Below are 20831 nucleotides of genomic sequence, written 5' to 3' on the forward strand. Positions count from 1 at the left end.
TTCCCAGAGAGAGTTGTTTGCCATTGGGATGTGCTGCCCAGGGAGGTGGTGGAGTCCCCATCCCTGGAGGTGTTGAAGAGGGGATTGGATGTGGCACTTGGAGCCATGGTTTAGTTGTCAGGAGGTGTTGGGTATTAGGTAATAGGTTGGACTTGATGATCTCTAAGGTCTTATTCCAACCTGGTTGATTCTTTCCTGTTCCATGGGCTGCTGACCCAGCCTGTCCCTATGAAACCTCTGCCTCACTCCCAGGAAAGGACCTTCTCCAAGCAGGTCCTCTGCTGGAGTTCTCATTTTCACTGCTGGGACCAGCTTTTGTTCTTCCTCTTTACCCCCAGAGGGTAGCAGATCTCATCTCCACAGGCAGCACTCTTCCAAAGCAGGGGATGAACAGATGCACCAAGGCTGGGGAAACCAGAGAAGGAAACAACAGAAGGGGAAGAGCTGTGTTGCATCCTGCCCAGGGAGAAGGCAGCAGCTCTGCTCACTTGGAGCTCAGCAGAGCAGCTGACAGTGATTTCTGTCTCCCTGTGGAGGTGCCATGGAAGCTTCTCCTGCTTGGCTCACCTGATGCCTTGTTGCTCTGCATGCCAGGTGCTTTGTTAGAGCCCAGCTCAGTGTGTGCTTGCACAAAGGCTTCCCAGCTCTGGGCCAGACCTGCTCCCCATGCCTGCTGGGCTTCACTCTGTGCAGTGCTGCTAGCCCAGGGGGAATGCTGCTTCCTTCTCATCTCCTCATGGCTGTGGCAGCTGGAGGTTAAATTAGCTGCTGGATGCCTCCTGAGCAAAAAGCTTCCTGGAGGCTTGAATGTGCTAGAGCAAGAGGAAAGGGCCTCAAGCTGGTTCCAGCCATTAACATAACAAGTCTGCTGGGGAGCAGCTGAGGGAGCTGAGGTTGTTCAGCCTGGAGAAAGGGAGGCTCAGGGGAGACCTCATTGCTCTCTACAACCATCTGGAGAGAGGTTAGGGAAAGGTGTGGGTTTGTCTCTTCTCCCAAGGAGCAGACAGTAGAACAAGAGGAAATGGTCTCAAGTTGCACCAGGGCAGGTTTAGCTTAGACATGAGGACCAATTTCTTCCCCAAAATGGTTAAGGCCTGGACCAGGCTACTCAGGGCAGTGGTAGAGTCCTCATCTGTAGAGGGATTTCAGAGCTGTGTAGATGCTGTGCTGAGGGCCCCTGTGCTCAGCACTGCTCAGGCCACACCTTGAGTCCTGGGTCCAGTTCTGGGCTCCTCAGCTTAGGAAAGATGTTGAGATGCTGGAAGGTGTCCAGAGAAGGGCAACAAAGCTGGGGAGGGGTCTGGAGCACAGCCCTGGGAGGAGAGGCTGAGGGAGCTGGGGTTGCTTAGCCTGGAGAAGAGGAGGCTCAGGGGAGACCTTCTTGCTCTCTGCAACTCCCTGCAGGGAGGTTGTAGCCAGGTGGGGGTTGGTCTCTTCTCCCAGGCAAGCAGCAGCAGAACAAGAGGACACAGTCTCAAGCTGTGCCAGGGGAGGTTCAGGCTGGATGTTAGGAAGAAGTTCTTCTCAGCAAAAGAGATTGGCCATGGGAATGTGCTGCCCAGGGAGGTGGTGGAGTCCCCATCCCTGGAGGTGTTTAGGAAGAGCCTGGATGAGGCACTCAGTGCCATGGTTTAGTTGATCAGATGGTGCTGGGTGGTAGGTTGGGCTTGATGATCTCAAAGGTCTTTTCCAGCCTGGCTGATTCTGTGGTTAGTGGTGACCTGGCAGTGCTGGGTTGCTGGTTGGACTTGATGAGGGATCATGGAACAGTTTTGGTCTCTTCCAACCAAAACCATTCCATGATTCTCCATTAGGCATTAGCAGTGGGGCTGTGTTGAGGGAGAAACACTGTGCTGGGGCAGCAAAATGCTTCACTTGCTGAGTAGGTGAGGTCTCAGTACGTGTGTGAAGGGCTTAGCAGTGTCCCCAGCCAGCCCAGTGCTGCTCTGCCTTCTGCAGGGAGGCACTGCCACCAGCACCTCCCTCTTCTCCTGTCTCCTCTTGTGCTGAGGCTGCCTGGCAGCCCTGCCCCAGCTGCTGCCTCCAGCCAGACAGCTGCTCTGGGCTGCTCTCCTCTGCTCACCTCCCAGCTCTCTGCTGTCACCCTCATGCATAAAACATCTCCCTGCTGCCTGAGATCCCATCTCCTGCTGGCCTTGCCAAGCGAGCTGCAGGGGGACATAAAAAGTCCCTTGTAAATCTCTGGCCTCTCATCCCTGGAAGCTTCCCTGTGCCTCCAGAGAGCAGCCCTGCTGCTCTCCCTGCTCCTCCAGGGCATGGCACTTGGCTGGGGCAGGGTGGGAGCAGCCAGCGCTCTGCTTGCTGCCAGCCTCCAGCCACCACCTCTGCCCTGTCCTCAGGGCAGGCTGTGAGCAGTCCCTAGTGCCTGGCACAGCCCCAGGGGCCTTGGGCACTGCTCTTGTGCCTGGTGGCTCTCCTGAGTGGCAGAAAGCTCAGAGGGTTGATCATGGAATCATAAGGGTTGGAAGGGACCTCCAGAGATCCAGTCCAAGCCCTCTGCCAAAGCCAGATCATCTAGGGCAGGTCACAGAGGAAGGCATCCAGGCAGGGTTGGAATCTCTCTAGAGAAGGAAACTCTACAACCTCTCTGGGCAGCCTGCTCCAGGGCTCCAGCACCCTCACACCACAGTTTTCTCCTTTTGCTGAGGTGGAACCTTCTGGGTTCCAGCTTGTACTCCTTGTTCCTTGACCTTTCTTGGGACACCACCAAGTAGAGCCTGGCCCCTTCTTGGCATCCACCCCTCAGCTGTTTGTAGACATTAATGAGATCCCCTCTCAGCCTTCTCTTTGGTCTCTTTTGTTCTCTTTGGTCCCACCTTCTGTGCTAGGGTGGATGCTCTGAGGAAGGGAAGAATTGGCATCTCTGCATCGCAGAATCACCAAGGTTGGAAGAGACCTCAAAGCTCATCAAGTCCAACCTGTCACCCAGCACCTCATGACTAGACCATGGCCCCAAGTGCCACATCCAATCCCCTCTTGAACACCTCCAGGGATGGGGACTCCACCACCTCCCTGGGCAGCACATTCCCATGGCCAATCTCACTTGCTGGGGAAAATTTTCTCCTCACCTCCAGCCTAAACTTCCCCTGGCACAGCTTGAGAGTGTGTCCTCTTGTTCTGGTGCTGCTTGCCTGGGAGAAGAGACCAACCCCCACCTGACTACAGCCTCCCTTCAGGGAGTTGGAGAGAGCAAGAAGGTCTCCCCTGAGCCTCTTCTTCTCCAGGCTAAGCAACCCCAGCTCCCTCAGCCTCTCCTCCCAGGGCTGTGCTCCAGACCCCTCCCCAGCTTTGTTGCCCTTCTCTGGACACCTTCAAGTCTCTCAATGTCCTTCTTAAACTGAGGAGCCCAGAACTGGAGACAGGACTCAAGGTGTGGCCTAAGCAGTGCTGAGCAGAGGGCACAATGACTTCCCTGCTCCTGCTGGCCACACTGTTCCTGATGCACTCCTGAGGAGGTCTGCATGGGAATGGAGTAGCAGCAAGTGTAGGGAAAAAGGGGAGAGGGCAACTCCTGGAGGGCCCTGTGCATGCTTCTGCCCCAGCCTCAGCTCTGAGTTTCCAATTTGTTCCCTCTTCAAATGCCAGTGGCATCCAGCTTTGAGGCACTGTATGAACACAGAGGGGTGAGGAAAGCCCAGCATCAGTGCAGAGAGGAAAAAGCAGCAGCAGTTAGGATCCTGTGGCATTTCTGTGGCAGTGGGGACTGGCCCTGAGCAGGTGGACAAATCACTGCTCATCCTCATCCTTTGCCCTGGGCTTGCTGAGGAGCTGTGGCCTCATTCAGAGCTGGTTCTTTGCTCCTGAGGCTCAGTGCTGCTTGGTGAGTCATGGATGTTGGCCAGGCTGGAGGATGTTTCTGTGTGGGGCTGTACCCCAGCTCACAGAGGTTACCCAGCACTGGTAGCTCAGTGAGAAGCCTCTCTGCCACCCCTGGCCCATTGCTGTGGAGCTCCTGGCAGCTTAGGGAGGAGCTCCTAAGGAGGAGTTCCTCAAGCATGGCAGTTTGAACTTGGGAAGCTGAGCTCTCTCCTGAGGCATGAGTGGGCCCCTCACCATGATGTCTGTTGGACAGTGGTATTCTAGGGTGGGTAACAGGGTCAGAAATGGCTGCATTGGCCCAGTGAGGCTTGGGCTGATGCCCTCAGGACTGGAGTGTGGTGAGCACCTCTGCCTGTCTGCCACAGCTGGGCTCCACAGGCTGGCAGGGAGAGAAGAGATGGTGGCAGGTGAGGACCAGGGCAGTGAAGGTGGTGGAAACCTCATCCCTGGAGGTTTTGAAGGCCAGGCTGGATGTGGCTCTGGGCAACCTGCTCTAGTGGAAGGCAGCCCTGCCCATGGCAAGGGGGTTGGAACTGGATGATCCTTGGAGTCCCTTCCAACCCTGACGATTGTGAGACAGGGGCTGGGGTTAGCAAGCACCCCAGGATGCTGGAGTGTTGTACAGCAGCTCTGATGGGGCTGTTGGCTTCCCAGTCCTTGTTTAAGCTCCCCAGGCACATGGTGACCTTGGGAGCATGTGACAAATGTGCAGCCAAATTGCTGGATGCAGTGGAGGTGCTGAAGTGGTGAGCTGCATTCGCTCTGGCAGGCAGGGTCAGGAGCACTGCCAGGTCAGAGCTGGGATCCAGCCAGCCCAGCATTACTAATGAGATTCCTCTTTACTGAAGAGCTGCTGGGCTTAGTCCTTTCTGGCCACAAGCTTTGCTTGGTAGCTTCTCTGCTTAGTGGGGAGAGGAGGCCTTGCAAGAGCAGCTCATCCAAAGGACATAAATACATATGGGGGAAAGCCCCCAAACCCACCTAAGATTGTTCTCCCACCTCCCTGGGCATGAACTCCCTCCTCTTCTCTCCTCTCCCTGAGGGCAGATCTGCAGGGCTGATGTTCCTGAGGCCTCAGAGGGGATCAGCTCTTACAGCTGTCCCCAGGGAGAACTCCTGTGCCTGGATTTCAGTTTCTTGTAAAGCCTACATCAGCTTCCCCGTGGTGGAAGCTGGAGGAGCAGCTGCCAGTGGCTGCAGCTAGGGCCCAAGGCCATCTCTGTGTCTGCTCTTTCAAATGTTGTCAATGCATTTAAGTGTTGTGCTCATTAATTGGCTGCTGGGGCTGGGATGGCAGCAGAGGATGGATTTCTGGGCCTGTGGTCAGTGTCCCCTGGAGGCATCAGGAGTTTGTCCAAGGGCAAAGGTTGGGGCTGAGCTGTGGGGACCTGCAGTGCTGCTCTCTCTCATCTCTGGCCTGCTCTGGCTCTTCTCCAAAGCTGCACAAACTGCTCAGGCTCAGCCCATGCTGGGCTCCTTCTGGAATCATGGAATCAACCAGGTTGGAAAAGACCTCAGAGATCATCAAGTCCAACCTATTACCTGATACCTGACACCTCCTGATGACTAAACCATGGCTTCAAGTGCCACATCCAAGCCTTTTTTTGAACCCCTCCAGGGATGGGGACTCCACCACCTCCCTGGGCAGCACATCCCAATGGCCAATCTCTCTTGCTGGGAAGAACTTTCTCCTCCCCTCCAGCGTAAACCTCCCCTGGCACATCTTGAGACTGTGTCCTCTTGTTCTGGTGCTGCTTGCCTGGGTGAAGAGACCAACCCCTACGTGGCTACAACCTCCCTTCAGGGAGCTGGAGAGAGCAAGAAGGTCTCCCCTGAGCCTCCTCTTCTCCAGGATGTCACTGCCTACCTTGTCTCCCATGCTCTGCTTCACCCTGTTCTTTCCCCAGGTGTTGAGGAGAGCCTGGATGGGTGCTTGGTGCCATGGTTGAGTTGATCAGATGGTGCTGGGTGACAGGTTGGACTTGGTGATCTCAAAGGTCTTTTCCAACCTGGTTAATTCTATTCTATTCTCTTCCTTCTGGCAGCAGCAGCAGTTTTGCCTTGACTCTGTTTGCAGCTCAGGAGGGATTAGGAAAATCCTCTACAAGTCCCTGAAAGGAGCCTGTAGTGAGATGGGGGTTGGGCTCTTCTCCCAGGCAGCCAGAGGTGGGTGAGAGGAAATGGCCTCAGGTGGCACCTGGGGAGCTTTAGGAAAAGATTTCTTCACCTGAAGGTTCATCTTCCTCAGGCATTGGAACAGGCTGCCCAGGGAGGTGGTGGAGTCATCCTCCCTGTTTGGGTGAGGGGCTCAGGGATGTGGTCTGCCAGTTGTGGAGCTCTTGGGTTATGGTTGGATTCAATGACCTTTGCTCAGCTCTTGTCAGACCACATCTCAGGTACTGCATCCAGTTCTGGTCCCCAGTGTAAGGAGGAGATGAAACTGTTGGAGCAAGGCCAGAGGAGGCCACAAAGATGATCTCCATGCTGAACAGCCCCTGCTCCCTCAGCCTGTCCTCACAGCAGAGCTGCCTCAGCCCTTGGAAGAGAAGACTCCAGGGAGACCTTTAGAGCTTTCTTCCAATCCCTGAAAGGATCCTACAGGAAGGCTGGGGAGGGACTCTTGCTGAGGGTGTCTAGAGACAGGACAAGGGAGAATGGTTTGAAGCTGAGGGAGAGTAGGGTTAGGCTGAATCTTAGGAGTTTCTGGAGTATGAGGGTGGGGAGACACAGGAACAGGTTGCTCAGGGAGGTTGTGGATCTTCCCTCCCTGGAGGTGTTCAAGACCAGGCTGGACAAGGCCTTGAGCAACCTGGGCTGGTGGAAGGTGTGCCTGCCCATGGTGGGGGGGGTGGAACTGGATGATCTTTAGGGTCCCTTCCAATCCAGGCCATTCCATGATCTGAGGTCATTTCCAAGCAGGCGGTTCTGTGATCCCTGGCTCTTGCTGCAGCTCTGTCACTCGGCTGGGGGTTGCAGAGCACCTCCTCAAGGGAGAGCGAAACCCTCTCACCCTGGAGTCCTAAGAGTGTTCTTCCACCTCCCTGGGCATTAACTGCCTCCTCTCCTCTCCCTGCCTTCCAGGTGCTGAAGGGCTGCAAGAAGCTGAACCTGTCTGTGCACTCGGTGGGCCGCATCCCGGGGGGCTACGTCACCAACCACATCTACACCTGGGTGGACCCCCAGGGCCGCAGCGTGTCCCCCCCCACGGGGCTGCCGCACCACCAGCACAGCTCCCTGCGCAAGGACAGCGAGAAGAGGAGCCACCTCCAGCTGCTGCAGGAGGGGGATGAGAAAAAGGTGAGCCAGGAGCACCCACCACAGCCCTGTCTGCAGGTGCCTGGTGCCCGGCGGGTGCCAGCCCTCTCGCTTCCCCATGCCCTTCTCGCTCATAAGACACAGTCGTGGCGCCAGCAAGGTTGGAGGAGACCTCTAAGGTCATCAGCAACTGTCAATCCGACACCACCATGGCCACTAAACCCTGTCGATAGTGCCATGTCTACAGCTTCTTGAACATCTTCAGGGATGGGCACTCCACCACCTCCCTCGGTGGCTGGGAGCCGGTGCCCGGCCGTGGCCCCTTCCCCCAGGGTGGGCACCACTAAACCCTGTCCCATAGAGCCATGCCTACAGCTTCTTGCACACCTCCAGGGATGGGGACTCCACCACCAACCTGGGCACTGGGGAGCCGGCAGGGCAGCCAGGAGCCGGTGCCTGGCCGTGGGCCCTTCCCCCGGGGTGGGCACCACTAAACCCTGTCCCATAGAGCCATGCCTACAGCTTCTTGAACACCTCCAGGCATGGAGACTCCACCACCGCCCTGGGCACTGGGGAGCCGGCAGGGCAGCCAGGAGCCGGTGCCTGGCCGTGGCCCCTTCCCCCCGGGCGGGCACCACTAAACCCTGTCCCATAGAGCCATGCCTACAGCTTCTTGAACACCTCCAGGCATGGAGACTCCACCACCGCCCTGGGCACTGGGGAGCCGGCAGGGCAGCCAGGAGCCGGTGCCTGGCCGTGGCCCCTTCCCCCCGGGCGGGCACCACTAAACCCTGTCCCATAGAGCCATGCCTACAGCTTCTTGAACACCTCCAGGCATGGAGACTCCACCACCGCCCTGGGCAGCCTGTGCCCATCCCTGACCACTCTTGCAGCAAAGACTTTTTTCCCTATATCCAATCTAACCCCCCACCCTGGCACAACCTGAGGCAGTTTCCTCTCATCCTATCACTTAGTAGCTGGGGCAAGAGACCAGCCCCCACCTGAGCAGGGCACTGGCTTCCCAAAGGCAGCTGCTTGGAGCTTTGACATCACTCTGCCTCTCCCCAGTGCTTTGATCCTACACCCAAAGTGTCCTCAGTTCTCCTTGGGAGGACCATGGAGGGATCTGTAAGCTGCAGTCTCCCATCTCAGCCAGAAAGGGGGGAGGAAATCATCTAATAAAGAAGGAGGCAGTGTGCTGATGAAATATTCATGTGGGCCCCAGGGGAGAAGGACCTATTATTTTTACTTTAAGGAGAAGAGAAAAGCAGCTCCTGCTGGCTTGCAGGTGTCCCCCCACCCCCTCCCACCCAGTGTCACCTTGCTGCAGCAGCTCTTTGAAGCTGTGGTGTTCTCTGCACATCTTGCCTTTACTCCTCTCTGTATTGATGTGCAACCCTTGGAAACCTGCAGCTGTGCATATCCCTGCCCAGTGCCACAGCCTCTTCCACCCAGGCCCTGGGGACACAAAGGCCATCATAAACTGAGACTGCTCGAGGGAGCTGGGCACAGGCTGCTTCCCTCACTCTCAATCCTTACCTGGACTTCCACCCAGGTTTGCACAGGGCATGCAGAGCCTTTCCTCCAGACTAAACACCCCCAGTTCCTCCAAGCTGCTCCTCACCAGCCCTCTGCTCCAGAACCTTCCCCAGCTTTGTTGCCCTTCTCTGGACCTGCTCCAGCAGCTCAATGTCCTTCTTGGAGTGGTACAGCTGGGGTTGCTTAGCCTAGAGAAGAGGAGGCTCAGGGGAGACCTTCTTGCTCTCTCCAACTCCCTGCAGGGAGGTTGTAGCCAGGAGGGGATTGGTCTCTTCTCCCAGGCAAGCAGCACCAGAACAAGAGGACACAGTCTCAAGCTGTGCCGGGGGAGGTTTAGGCTGGAGGTGAGGAGAAAGTTCTTCCCAGCAAGAGAGATTGGCCCTTGGGATGTGCTGCCCAGGGAGGTGGTGGAGTCCCCATCCCTGGAGGTGTTCAAGAGGGGATTGGATGTGGCCCTTGGACCCATGGTTTAGTTGTCAGGAGGTGTTAGGTATTAGGTAATAGGTTGGACTTGATGAGCTCTGAGGTCTGTTCCAGCCTGGTTGATTGTGTGATTGGGGTGTCCCAGCTGGCTCTGTGCAGCTTGGCTGCTCCCTGTGCTGGCCATGAGAGCAGAGCAGCCTCCTCTGTGCTGCTCCTGGCCCTGAGCTCCCAAGGAGTGCACAGTAAAATGAACCAGCTGAACTTTGCAAGTGAAAGTAGCTCTGATTACCACACCTGAATCTGCTTTGGAAGCAAGGGAAGCCAAGCTGAATGAAGGCCACCTGAAACTTCAAAGAGTATCTGTGCTGGGCTTGGCTGCTGCTGGATGCCCTCATTCCCAGGCTCAGAGAGGTGCCCCAGCTCCAAGCCTCCCACTGTGGCACCATTCTAGCTGAGCTGGGTGGCAGGACCTTGGCTCACAGAAGTGGTTGCCCTGGTTCTGAGCTGTGCTTCTCCAGTGCTATTGCTGTGCTGCCTCTTTCACAGAATCATTGAATCAATAAGGTGGGAAAAGGCCTCAGAGATCCTCAAGTCCAACCTACCACCCAACACCATCTGATCAACTCAACCATGGCACCAAGTGCCTCAGCCAGTCCTTTTCTGAACATCTCCAGGGATGTTGACTCCACCACCTCCCTGGGCAGCACATTCCCATGGCCAATCTCTCTTGCTGGGAAGAACTTTCTCCTCACCTCCAGCCTAAACCTCCCCTGGCACAGCTTGAGACTGTGTCCTCATGTTCTGGTGCTGCTTGCCTGGGAGAAGAGACCAACCCCCACCTGGCTACAACCTCCCTGCAGGGAGTTAGAGCAAGAAGGTCTCCCCTGAGCCTCCTCTTCTGCAGGCTAAGCAACCCCAGCTCCCTCAGCCTCTCCTCCCAGGGCTGTGCTCCAGACCCCTCCCCAGCTTTGTTGCCCTTCTCTGGACACCTTCCAGCATCTCAACATCTTTCCTAATCTGAGAGGCCCAGAACTGGACCCAGGACTCAAGGTGTGGCCTAACCAGTGCAGAGTCCAGGGGCACAATGCCTTCCCTGCTCCTGCTGGCCACACTGTTCCTGATGCAGGCCAGGATGCCATTGGCCTTCTTGGCTGCCTGGGCATGCTGCTGCCTCTTGTTCAGCTGCTGTCACCCAGCACCCCCAGGTCCCTCTCTGCCTGGCTGCTCTCACCCACTCTGCCCCCAGCCTGTGGCACTGCCTGGGGTTGCTGTGGCCAAAGTGTGGAACCTGGCACTTGGATGTGTTCAATCTCCTGCCCTTGGCCTCTGCCCATCTGCCCAGCCTGTCCAGGTCCCTCTGCAGAGCTCTCCCACCCTCTAACAGCTCAACTCCTGCTCCCAGCTTGGTGTCATCTGCAAATTTGCTGATGCTGGACTCAATGCCCTCCTGCAGATTATCAGTGAAGATCCTGAGCAGGCTGGGGCCCAGCACTGATCCCTGGGGGTGCTGTGCCTGCAGAGCACATGGAAGGTTTGCCAGCCTGGGGGGGGATGCCTGCTCTGCAGGGTGCTCCTTGCTGGCTTCAGGACCTATTGTTCTGCCAAAATCTGAGTTTGTTCTTCCATTTGTTGGTGCTGCTTCCCCCAGTCACACAGCCCTTTGACTTCTTCTAGTGGAGGATCTTGCTTTGAGCCCAGAGCAGGGGGTGAAGGCCCTTCTGTTCACCTGGAGGAGCTGGTGCCAGGTGCAGGCAATGTTTGAAGCTCACAGTAAGGGGTGTGCAAAGATCTGTTGCAGAAGGCAGTGCTGGCATCAATTCACCCCTCTCCTGGCACTGCTCCTCTGTGCTGTCACTCTGCAGTTCCCATCCTGTCCCTCTCAGCCACCATGTCTGTGCCACCCTTCTGACAGAGGCTGTCACCCATGTGTTGTTTCATCCTGGGGTCCCTCCCACCCAGCTCTACCCTTGGCTCCCTCAGCTCCTGCAGGCTTGACTTAGAATAGAATAAACCAGCTTGGAAGAGACCTTCAGGATCTCTTGTGTCAGACTCTTTTGTGCCTCCTTGACCCTAGTAATGGGCTTCAGCCCTCCTGACCACAAACAAGATGCATCTTTCTCCCTGGCCTGCTGGCTCAGTGGTTCAGAAGAGCTTTCAGCCATAGCTGTTGGCACTGATGGGACCCAAGAGTGCTCAGAACATCACCCTGACCCCTTTGCTCCTTGCACTTCCTCCAGCCTACCTCCAAACCAAGCTCCTCCTCACAGTGCCACTTACTGGTGTCAGCATCACAGGCTCACAGGATGTTAGGGGCTGGAAGGGACCTCTGGAGATCATGGAGTCCAACTCCCCTGCCAGAGCAGGAGCATAGAATCCAACACAGGTCACAGGAACACATCCAGATGGGTCTGGGAAGTCTCCAGAGGAGACTCCACAACCCCTCTGGGCAGCCTGCTCCAGGCCTCTGGGACCCTCACAGTGAAGTTCTTCCTCATGTTGAGGTGGATCCTCCTGTGCTGGAGTTTCCATCCATTGCCCCTTGTCCTGTCCCAGGGCCCAGGTGAGCAGAGGCTGTCCCTGTCCCTTCCTTCCTGACCCCCATGCAAGGCTTAGCATTCACCTTGTGACAGCCTGCTGAGCTCCCATCTCTGAGACCGGCAGGGGGAAGTTCCTGGGTGCTCCAACTCTTGAGTGACCAAGGCCACCACCCAAAGGCTTCTGTGAGCAGAGGTGCTTTGCTTTGCCAGCTGCTGGTGAATGCAGTGAGGAGAACCTGCCTGGGCTGGGGGGAGGTTATTTGGTGTCACTGCCTGGGTCACTTGGCTTCAGGGCATGAGCTGCTTTGCCCTGACTGCTTGCACACCCCTGGGGGCTGAAATCACGTGCCAGGGCTGTTTTGGCTTTCTGCTGTTTGCATGTAGCTCCATATTGAGTTGTGGAAAGGAGGTTATCCTGTTCACAAATACCCTGCCAGTAACTGCAGCATCCCCCTGGCTCATTCAGCTCACTCAACAGGAACTGACAGGTAGCCCTGAGGGCTATCTGATTTCTGCATGGCTTTTAGGTTCAGAGGGAAGGGCTGGGGCTTAGCTGGGTGTTCCCACCCTCCCTTCCTCTTTCTAATCCATCTGAATCTCCTAGAATCCATATGGAAAAGCTCTCAGAGAGGCACATTTGGGGAAGTGCAGCAGAGGGCAGGCTTCAGCAGGAGGCTGAGGTGCTGGAAGCAGCAGGTTTGGCCATGCGCTGCTGCAGAGCCAGCCTGCAGTGCTGCTGGGGAGCTTAGCAGCTTGGGCAAGGTTAAATTCAAGGTGGCTGGAGGTACCCCCCCATTCATCAGGCAACAGAAAGAGCCCTGTCTGGCTCTCTTTCTCTCCAGCCCATCTGCTCTGTGTGCCTGCAAGGATGGGGTTTGGGTGTCTGCAGGCAGAAGCATTCATTATCGAAGGGCTTGAAATGGAAACCGCTGCTGCCAGCGACCTGTAACTGATCCCTGTGGGGAGGAGGATCTGGTGCCTGCCTCAGCCCCTTCCTGGGTCAAGCACCTGGATCTGGTGCCTGAGTCCCTTCCTGGATCAGGGGCCTGGGATCTGGTGCCTGCCTGAGCCCCTTCCTGGGTCAAATCTCTCACTGCTTGCTTGCTCTGACCTTGCTTGGGCTTTGCTCTGATGGACCTCTGGAAGCACATCCAGGCTGCTCAGGGATGTGTGGTTAGCTCCCTGTGGTGACTGGAGTCTGAGATGTGAGCCACTGGTCTCCCAGGTCCCTGGGGATTCATAGAGTCACAGAATGGTTTGGCTTTGAAGGGACCTTTAAGATCATCCAGTTCCAACCCTGCTGCCATGGGCAGGGACACCTCCCACCAGCCCAGGCTGCTCAAAGCCTCATCCAGCCTGGCTATGAACACCTCCAGGGAGGAGGCATCCACAGCCTCCCTGGGCAACCTGTGCCAGGCTCTCCCCACCCTCACTGGAAAGTATTTCTTCCTAATCTCCAGTCTCAATCTGTCATCCTCAAGCTTCAATCCATTCCCTCTCATCCTGGCACTCCCAGCCCTTGTCAAAAGTCCTTCCCCAGCTCTCCTTTCACATACTGGAAGGCTGCTCTGAGGTCTTCCTGGAGCCTTCTCCAGGCTGAACAGCCCCAGCTCTCCCAGCATGTCCCCACAGGGGAGGCTCTCCAGCCCTCTGATCATCTCTGTTGTCTCCTCTGGACTCACTCCAGCAGTTCCATGTCCCTCTGGTGCTGGGGACACCACAAGTGGATGTAGGGCTGCAGGTGGGAGAGTAGGGAAGGGGGAGAGTCCCTTCCCTCCCCTGTAGGTAGGTTTGAAGGTATCCTACCTTGTAACAGTGCCCTAGCAGACTTACCCCAGAATGTCTGCTGGGTCAGAGCTCAGCTCATTGCACCCCATGCTGGTGGGCAGCAATGCCAGCTCTTCATTTCAGGCACTTAAAGAAGTACCCAAAAGTGGTGTTTGTGCTGCACCAGTCCAGCACTGCTCCCTGGGAAGGTGGCCCAGAGCTGGGCAGCACTGTTGGGCTGAGACTTGGAACCAAGTCAAGGTTTAGAGACTTCTGTGCTGCTTCTGCCTGTCCCTTGCTCCAAGGGCCACCTCTGGGCCCTGGGAGCTGCTCACTGCCCTGGCACACAGCTCCTGCCAAGCAGCTGTTTGCACATCAGTGATGCTGACCACATGTGCAGGAGGCTGCCAGTGCCCCTGGGGCAGCACAGTCCCCAGTGTGGCCTGCCCTGGAGGAAGGGCTTGATGTTGAGGCAGCTCTGATGGATCCCCCAGCCCTGGCAGCTTGGCACTGCTGCTCCCAGTGCCTTGGTTGCTGGGGTGGGAGCTGGCTCTGCATTCCTGTGAGCTGTGCCCCCTCCTTTGCAGCATGTCTGGACACCTAGACAGGAGCCAGTGGGGTTCCCTTGGTAAGCAGGAGGAGGATGAGCCCTGAGAGCCTTCTGAAGGGGTGTTTTTCTGTTGGGTGCTGGCAGCAATGGCATGGAAATAGCTGTTGGCTTGGGTGAAACCTCCTCAGCCCTTCACACAGCTGCATGGTCCTGCTGCAGTGTAGCTCCTGTCTGAAAGAGCTTCCCTAATGTCCAGTCTGTCACCAGGTCATTTCATCAGGCCAGAGACAAGAAATCCCAGGCAGCAATCAGCTCCCAGCTAATGCCTGGCTGCTGCTGGTGCTTTCTGCCTTCATTTCCTGCCACAGGAGGAGGCAGATGTATCACCACTGAAACTGAAATGAAAATGGTGACCTTGGTCTGCCAAATGCTTCTGTCCTGGACACCCAGGAGCAGCCTGGGGGTGAAAGCAGCCTTGGTAGGGCACAGGGAAGGAGGTGGGGAGTGCACAGCATCCATGCTGCCATGGACCTGCTGAGGCCTTCCCTTCTCAGCAAGGTACAGGGGGGTTACCTTGCCTGGCTGTCCTGGTCCCCCCCCAAAAAGAGTTGTCCTTCTGCACAGCCCTGCTTGCTGCCTGTGCTTTAGGGTGATGCAGTTGTCCTCCTGCACAGCCCTGCTTGCTGCCTGTGCTTTAGGGTGATGCAGTTGTCCTTCTGCACAGCCCTGCTTGCTGCCTGTGCTTTAGGGTGATGCAGTTGTCCTTCTGCACAGCCCTGCTTGCTGCCTGTGCTTTAGGGTGATGCAGTTGTCCTCCTGCACAGCCCTGCTTGCTGCCTCTGCTTTAGGGTGGTGTGAGGACTGTTGTGCCTGGAGCAGCTTTGAGTGCTCCCAGCTCTCCCTGACAGACAAATCTGGCAGGAGTGGCTGCCACCCCCTCAGGCTGTGCTGCCCTTCAGGGAGAGCTGCACAGGTTTGGAGAGCTGGGCAGAGGGGAACCTCATGAAGTTCAACCAGGGGAAGTGTGGAGTCCTGCACCTGGGCAGGAATAGCCTCCTGCAGCAGTACAGCTGAGGGCTGAGCTGCTGAGAAGCAGCTGTGTGGAGATGGAACCAGGGTGTGCTGGGGGACAACAAGTTCCCCATGAGCCAGCAACCTGTCCCTGTGGCCAGGAAGGCCAATGGTTATCTGGGGTGCAGTAAGAAGAGTGTGGCCAGCAGGGCAAGGGAGAATAGAGTAGAATAGAATAGAATAGACCAGGTTGGAAGAGACCTTCAAGATCATCGTGTCCAACCTATCATCCAACACCACCTAATCTCCTTCCCCTCTACTCTGCCCTGCTGAGGCCTCCTCTGGAGTATTGTGTCCAGTTCAAGAGAGACAAAGAACATCTGGAGAGAGTCCAGCAGAGGGTGGTGAGGGGCCTGGAACATCTCTGTTCTGAGCAGAGGCTGAGAGGCCTGGGGCTCTTCAGCCTGGAGCAGCAGTGTGTGAAATAGTCTCTGCTCTTATCCCTAAGCCCCTAGAGCAGAGTGACTCAGCCTTTGCCTCAGCCTGGCAAGCAGCTTATCTCCTCCTGGCTCCCCAGTGCTATCTCTCTTTCCTGCCTCCCTCATCACTCCCAGCCTGACCAAGCAGCACCCCCCACCTGCCAGCAGTCACTTCATTCCTCAGCTGTTCCCTGAACCTGCAGTTTGTCAAGGAGCTGAGTGCTCCAAGAGTGCTTATTTCCCTGGCCCCTGCTGCTGCTGCTCTTTTCCTGGCAGCCTGGGTTCCCATTCCCATTTCCCCAGGGCTGCTTTGGAGAGCTGTGGGTCTCAGTTGAGTAAGAAATGCAATTAAGCCCTCAGGAGCCCAACCCTGTGGCATTTCCAGCAGTGACATAGTTTTTAAGCAGTGCTTAGGTTCCTTCTTGCAGCTTGGGTTTGATAGAATCACAGAATGGTAGCAGGGGTTGGAAGGGACCTCCAGAGATCACTGAGTCCAACCTCCCTACCAGAGCAGGCTCACCCAGGGCAGGTCACCCAGGAGCACATCCAGATGGGTCCTGAATGTCTCCAGAGGAGGAGACTCCAAAGCCTCTCTGAGCAGCCTGCTCCAAGGCTCCAGCAGCCTCACAGTAAAGTTTTTGCTCAAGTTAAGGTAGAACTTCCTGGGTTCCAGTCAGTGTCCACTGCTCCTCATCCTATCACAGGGCACCACTAAGAAGAGACTGGCCCCATCCTCCTGGCCCCCCCACCTCTAGATATTGATCAGCATTGATAAGATCTCCTCTGTGGCTTCTCCAAACTAACCAGCCCCAGGTCTCTCAGGCTTTCCTCACCAGAGAGATCTTGCAGTCCCTTACTGAGGATCTGGAGGAGGGCATTGAGTCCATCAGCAGTAAGTTTGCAGATGACACCAAGCTGGGGGCAGGAGTTGATCTGTGAGAGGGTAGGAGAGCTCTGCAGAGAGACCTTGCCAGGCTGGGCAGATGGGCAGAGGCCAAGGGCAGGAGATTGAACACATCCAAGTGCCAGGTTCCACACTTTGGCCACAGCAACCCCAGGCAGTGCTACAGGCTGGGGGCAGAGTGGCTGAGAGCAGCCAGACAGAAAGGGACCTGGGGGCAGTGGTTGACAGTAGCTGAACATGAGCCAGCAGTGTGCCCAGGCAGCCAAGAAGGCCAATGGCATCCTGGCCTGCATCAGGAACAGTGTGGCCACTGGGGGCCTGTGCCCTGTGCTCAGCACTGCTCAGGCCACACCTTGAGTCCTGTGTCCAGTTCTGGGCTCCTCAGGTTAGGAAAGATGTTGAGATGCTGGAAGGTGTCCAGAGAAGGGCAACAAAGCTGGGAAGGGGTCTGGAGCACAGCCCTGGGAGGAGAGGCTGAGGGAGCTGGGGTTGCTTAGCCTGCAGAAGAGGAGGCTCAGGGGAGACCTTCTTGCTCTCTCTGCAACTCCCTGAAGGGAGGTTGTAGCCAGGTGGGGGTTGGGCTCCTCTCCTCAAGCAAGCAGCACCAGAACCAGAGGACACAGTCTCAAGCTGTGCCAGGGGAGGTTTAGGCTGGAGGTGAGGAGGAAGTTCTCCCCAGCAAGAGAGATTGGCCATGGGAATGTGCTGCCCAGGGAGGTGGTGGAGTCCCCATCCCTGGAGGTGTTTAGGAAGAGCCTGGCTGAGGCACTTGGTGCCATGGTTTAGTTGATCAGATGGTGCTGGGTGAGAGGTTGGACTGGATGATCTCTGAGGTCTTTTCCAACCTGGTTAATTCTATTCCATTCATCATCTTCACAGCCTCTCTTGGACACTCTCTCATGTATCCCTGCCCCTCTTGAACTGGGGAGCCCAGAACTGGACACACAAACCTCTGGTTTGCAGGAAGGTCTTTCAGAGCCTTCTTGCTGAGGGCTGTGGCCATTGCTTTCTGCTTCTGGAAGGTTAGGTTTGCCTTTACCTGCCTGTAAGCAAAGTGGCTCCCCAGCAGCACCTCAGGTTTAGGAGTATCTCTTACTCTATCTGATGGTATCTGGTGAGGAGAGCAGCTTCTCAGCTTACCAGCCCCTTGGGATAGTGTTCAAGGGAATGGAAATGTCTTGACATGGAGCTACCCCTTGTGCTGCTGGCTCCAGTGAGGTGCTGGCAGGTAGCTTTGTTGGCTGGGGACTGGGAGAGAGGGAGTCTTGCCATTGCCAGCCTCTTTTCAGCCTGATCTGGGGCTCTGGGTGCTTTGCTGTCTTTCTGCTACTCAGATTATGTCCAGAGGAAGGGCCCAGGCTCTGTTCAGTGGTGTCCTGTGATAGGGCTAGGGGCAGTGGGCTCAAACTGCAACACAGGAAACTCCACCTCAACATGAGGAGAAACTTCTTCCTTCAACCTTCCTTTTAGTCTGGAGAGGAGAAGACTGAGAGGGGATTTAATAAGTGTTTATAAGTATCTGAGGGCTGGGGCTCAGGAGGGAGGGGACAGGGACAGGCTCTGCTCACTTGCTCCCTGGGATAGAACAAGGGGCAATGAATATAAACCCCAGCACAGGAGGTTCCAGCTCAGCATGAGGAGGAACTTCTGCACTGTGAGGGTCACAGAGCCCTGGAGCAGGCTGCCCAGAGGGGTTGTGGAGTCTCCTTCTCTGGAGACTTTCCAGCCCTGTCTGGATGTGTTCCTGTGTGCCCTGTGCTGGATTCTGTGGCCCTGCTCTGGCAGGGGGGTTGGACTCCATGATCTTCAAAGGTCCCTTCCAACCCCTAACATCATAGAATCATAAGGTTGGAAAAGACCTCAGAGATCATCGAGTCCAAGCTGTCACCCAACACCCCCTGACAACTAAACCATGGCTCCAAGTGCCACATCCAATCCCCTCTTCAACACCTCCAGGGATGGGGACTCCACCACCTCCCTGGGCAGCACATTCCAATGGCTAACAACTCTCTCTGGGAAGAACTTTCTCCTCACCTCCAGCCTCAACTTCCCCTGGCACAGCTTGAGACTGTGTCCTCTTGTTCTGGTGCTGGCTGCCTGGGAGAAGAGACCAACCCCCTCCTGGCAACAGCCTCCCTTCAGGGAGTTGTGGAGAGCCTGTGAGCCTTTACAATCTTTCAATCCTAGAATTGTTTCCAGCACCTCAAAGCAGGGGAGGAACTAACCCAGGGAACATCAGCCTGAGGCAAGGACCCTGCCACAGGCAGTGATCCTCCTGCAGGTCCTGCCCTGCAGGTTTGCACAGGCTGATGCTCTGCAGGTTGTCACAGCCACGCTGAGAGCCTGCCTGGGTGGCATCAACCCAGCTGCAGCTTGTGGGTCCAGAAGACACATGCAGCTGGGGGGGGGCATTAATGCAGTTGCCAGGCAGATGTGGTGCCAGCATGGAAAAGCAGGAGCACGGGGACACAGTCTCAAGCTGTGCCAGGGGAGGTTTAGACTCGAGGTGAGGAAAAAGTTCTTCACTGAGCGAGTCATTCGTCACTGGGATGTGCTGCCCAGGGAGGTGGTGGAGTCCCCATCCCTGGAGGTGTTCAAGAGGAGTTTGGACGTGGCACTTGGTGCCATGGTCTAGTCGTGAGGTCTGTTGGGACAGGTTGGACTTGATGATCCTTGGGGTCTCTTCCAACCTTAGTTATACTGTGAGACTGTGTTGGCACCTGCTTGTGGATGCCTCTGCCTGGAGGTGATGGCCAGGCTGGGTGAGTCTTGGGTTAGTGGAATGGGTTGAAGCTTGAGACTGAGACTGGAGATTAGGAAGAATTGGGACTGGAGAGGAGGAAGAAATTCTTTGCAGTGAGGGTGGGGAGAGCCTGGCACAGGTTGCCCAGGGAGGCTGTGGCTGCCCCCTGCCTGGAGGTGTTCAAGGCCTTGAGCAACCTGGGCTGGTGGAGGTGTCCCTGCCCATGGCAGGAGGGTTGGAACTGGATGGCCTTTAAAGAAAGCCCCTTCCAACCTAAGCCATTCTGTGATTCTGAAAGCACAGGATTTTGCAGTGGGCTGTCCTGAGGTGGGCTGATGTCCTGCTGCTGATTCCTGTCTGGCTGCTGCACCACCACTGAGACAGAAAAGGGGTTTTCAGCCAGCCCCCTCTGGGCTGAATTCCCTGTGTGAAGCTGTGTCCCTGGAAAGGCAGGTTAATTACTGGCTTGGAGCTGGAAAGGATTAGTTTTCCTTTCCCATCCAGGTAAATGTTTGAGCTTTCTATTTGGCTGCAGCCAAGGGGTTTCAACATGAAAGGCCCTCACAAAGGGTCTGGTTTTCTTCTTTCTTTCTTTTGTTCTATCAGTGTGAAGCACATCTGGGGGCTTCTCTCCTTTGCTTTTTATTCCTGCTGCCTGCTTCTTTCCAGAACTGACTTAAAACCTGGGACAGAACTCAAAGCCAAAACCCACCCAGAGTTATTCACTTGGAAAATGCCAGGCAGGGAGTGAACAAAGGCCATCATAAACTGAGACTGCTCGAGGGAGCTGGGCACAGGCTGCTTCCCTCTCTCTCAATCCTTACCTGGACTTCCACCCAGGTTTGCACAGGGCATGCAGAGCCTTTCCTCCAGACTAAACACCCCCAGTTCCTCCAAGCTGCTCCTCACCAGCCCTCTGCTCCAGACCCTTCCCCAGCTTTGTTGCCCTTCTCTGGACCTGCTCCAGCAGCTCAGTTTCCTTCTTGGAGTGGTACAGCTGGGGTTGCTTAGGCTGGAGAAGAGGAGGCTCAGGGGAGACCTTCTTGCTGTCTACAACTACCTGAAGGGAGGTTGTAGCCAGGTGGGGTTGGTCTCTTCTCCCAGGCAAGCAGCACCAGGACAAGAGGACACAGTCTCAAGCTGTGCCAGGGGAGGTTTAGGCTGGAGGTGAGGAGAAAGTTCTTCCCAGCAAGAGAGATTGGCCATTGGGATGTGCTGCTCAGGGAGGTGGTGGAGTCCCCATCCCTGGAGGTGTTCAAGAGGGGATTGGATGTGGCACTTGGTGCCATGGCTCAGTCAGGAGGTGTTGGGTGACAGGTTGGACTCGATGATCTTTGAGGTCTCTTCCAACCTTGGTGACTCTGTGCTCTCTGAGGTCTTTTCCAACCTGCTTGATTCTATGGCTCTATGCTGCATGTTCTCCATGCTTCCCTAGGAAATTCCCCCAGCACAGACTTGCTGTGGGCAGCCCCAAGCCTGGGGTTGGCTGTGCTGCTCCCTGGGGACACACAGGGCATTGTCCACCCTGCAGGCCGTGGGCCCCTGCTGCTTCACTGAGCCATGTCCAGTCCTGAGCATCTGTGCAGGCATGGGGCGATGGACAATGGAAGGCGCCATGGGAGCAGCTGAACCTGCTCTGCTCCCTCCTTTGCCTTGCTCCAGGAGCCAGATGAGAGGATGTTGCTGGTTTACAGAATCACAGCATGTTAGGGGCTGGAAGGGACCTCAAAGCTCATCCAGTCCAAGCCCCCTGCCAGAGCAGGGTCACCCAGAGCAGGTCACA

General features: G+C 56.3%; 1 protein-coding gene across 2 annotated transcripts in view; it reads left to right on the forward strand.

Moving 5' to 3' along the window:
* The window catches only part of WHRN (whirlin), a 70099-nt gene that overhangs the window by 16344 nt on the left and 32924 nt on the right, over nucleotides 1-20831 (forward strand). For both annotated transcript variants that reach the window (XM_054174379.1, XM_054174380.1), the window contains exon 2: nucleotides 6922-7137. In XM_054174379.1, the coding sequence (XP_054030354.1) occupies nucleotides 6922-7137 (216 nt within the window). The remainder of the gene's footprint in view (nucleotides 1-6921; nucleotides 7138-20831) is intronic.

This window comes from Dryobates pubescens, chromosome 29, assembly GCF_014839835.1.
Source record: "Dryobates pubescens isolate bDryPub1 chromosome 29, bDryPub1.pri, whole genome shotgun sequence".
NCBI lineage: Eukaryota > Metazoa > Chordata > Aves > Piciformes > Picidae > Dryobates > Dryobates pubescens.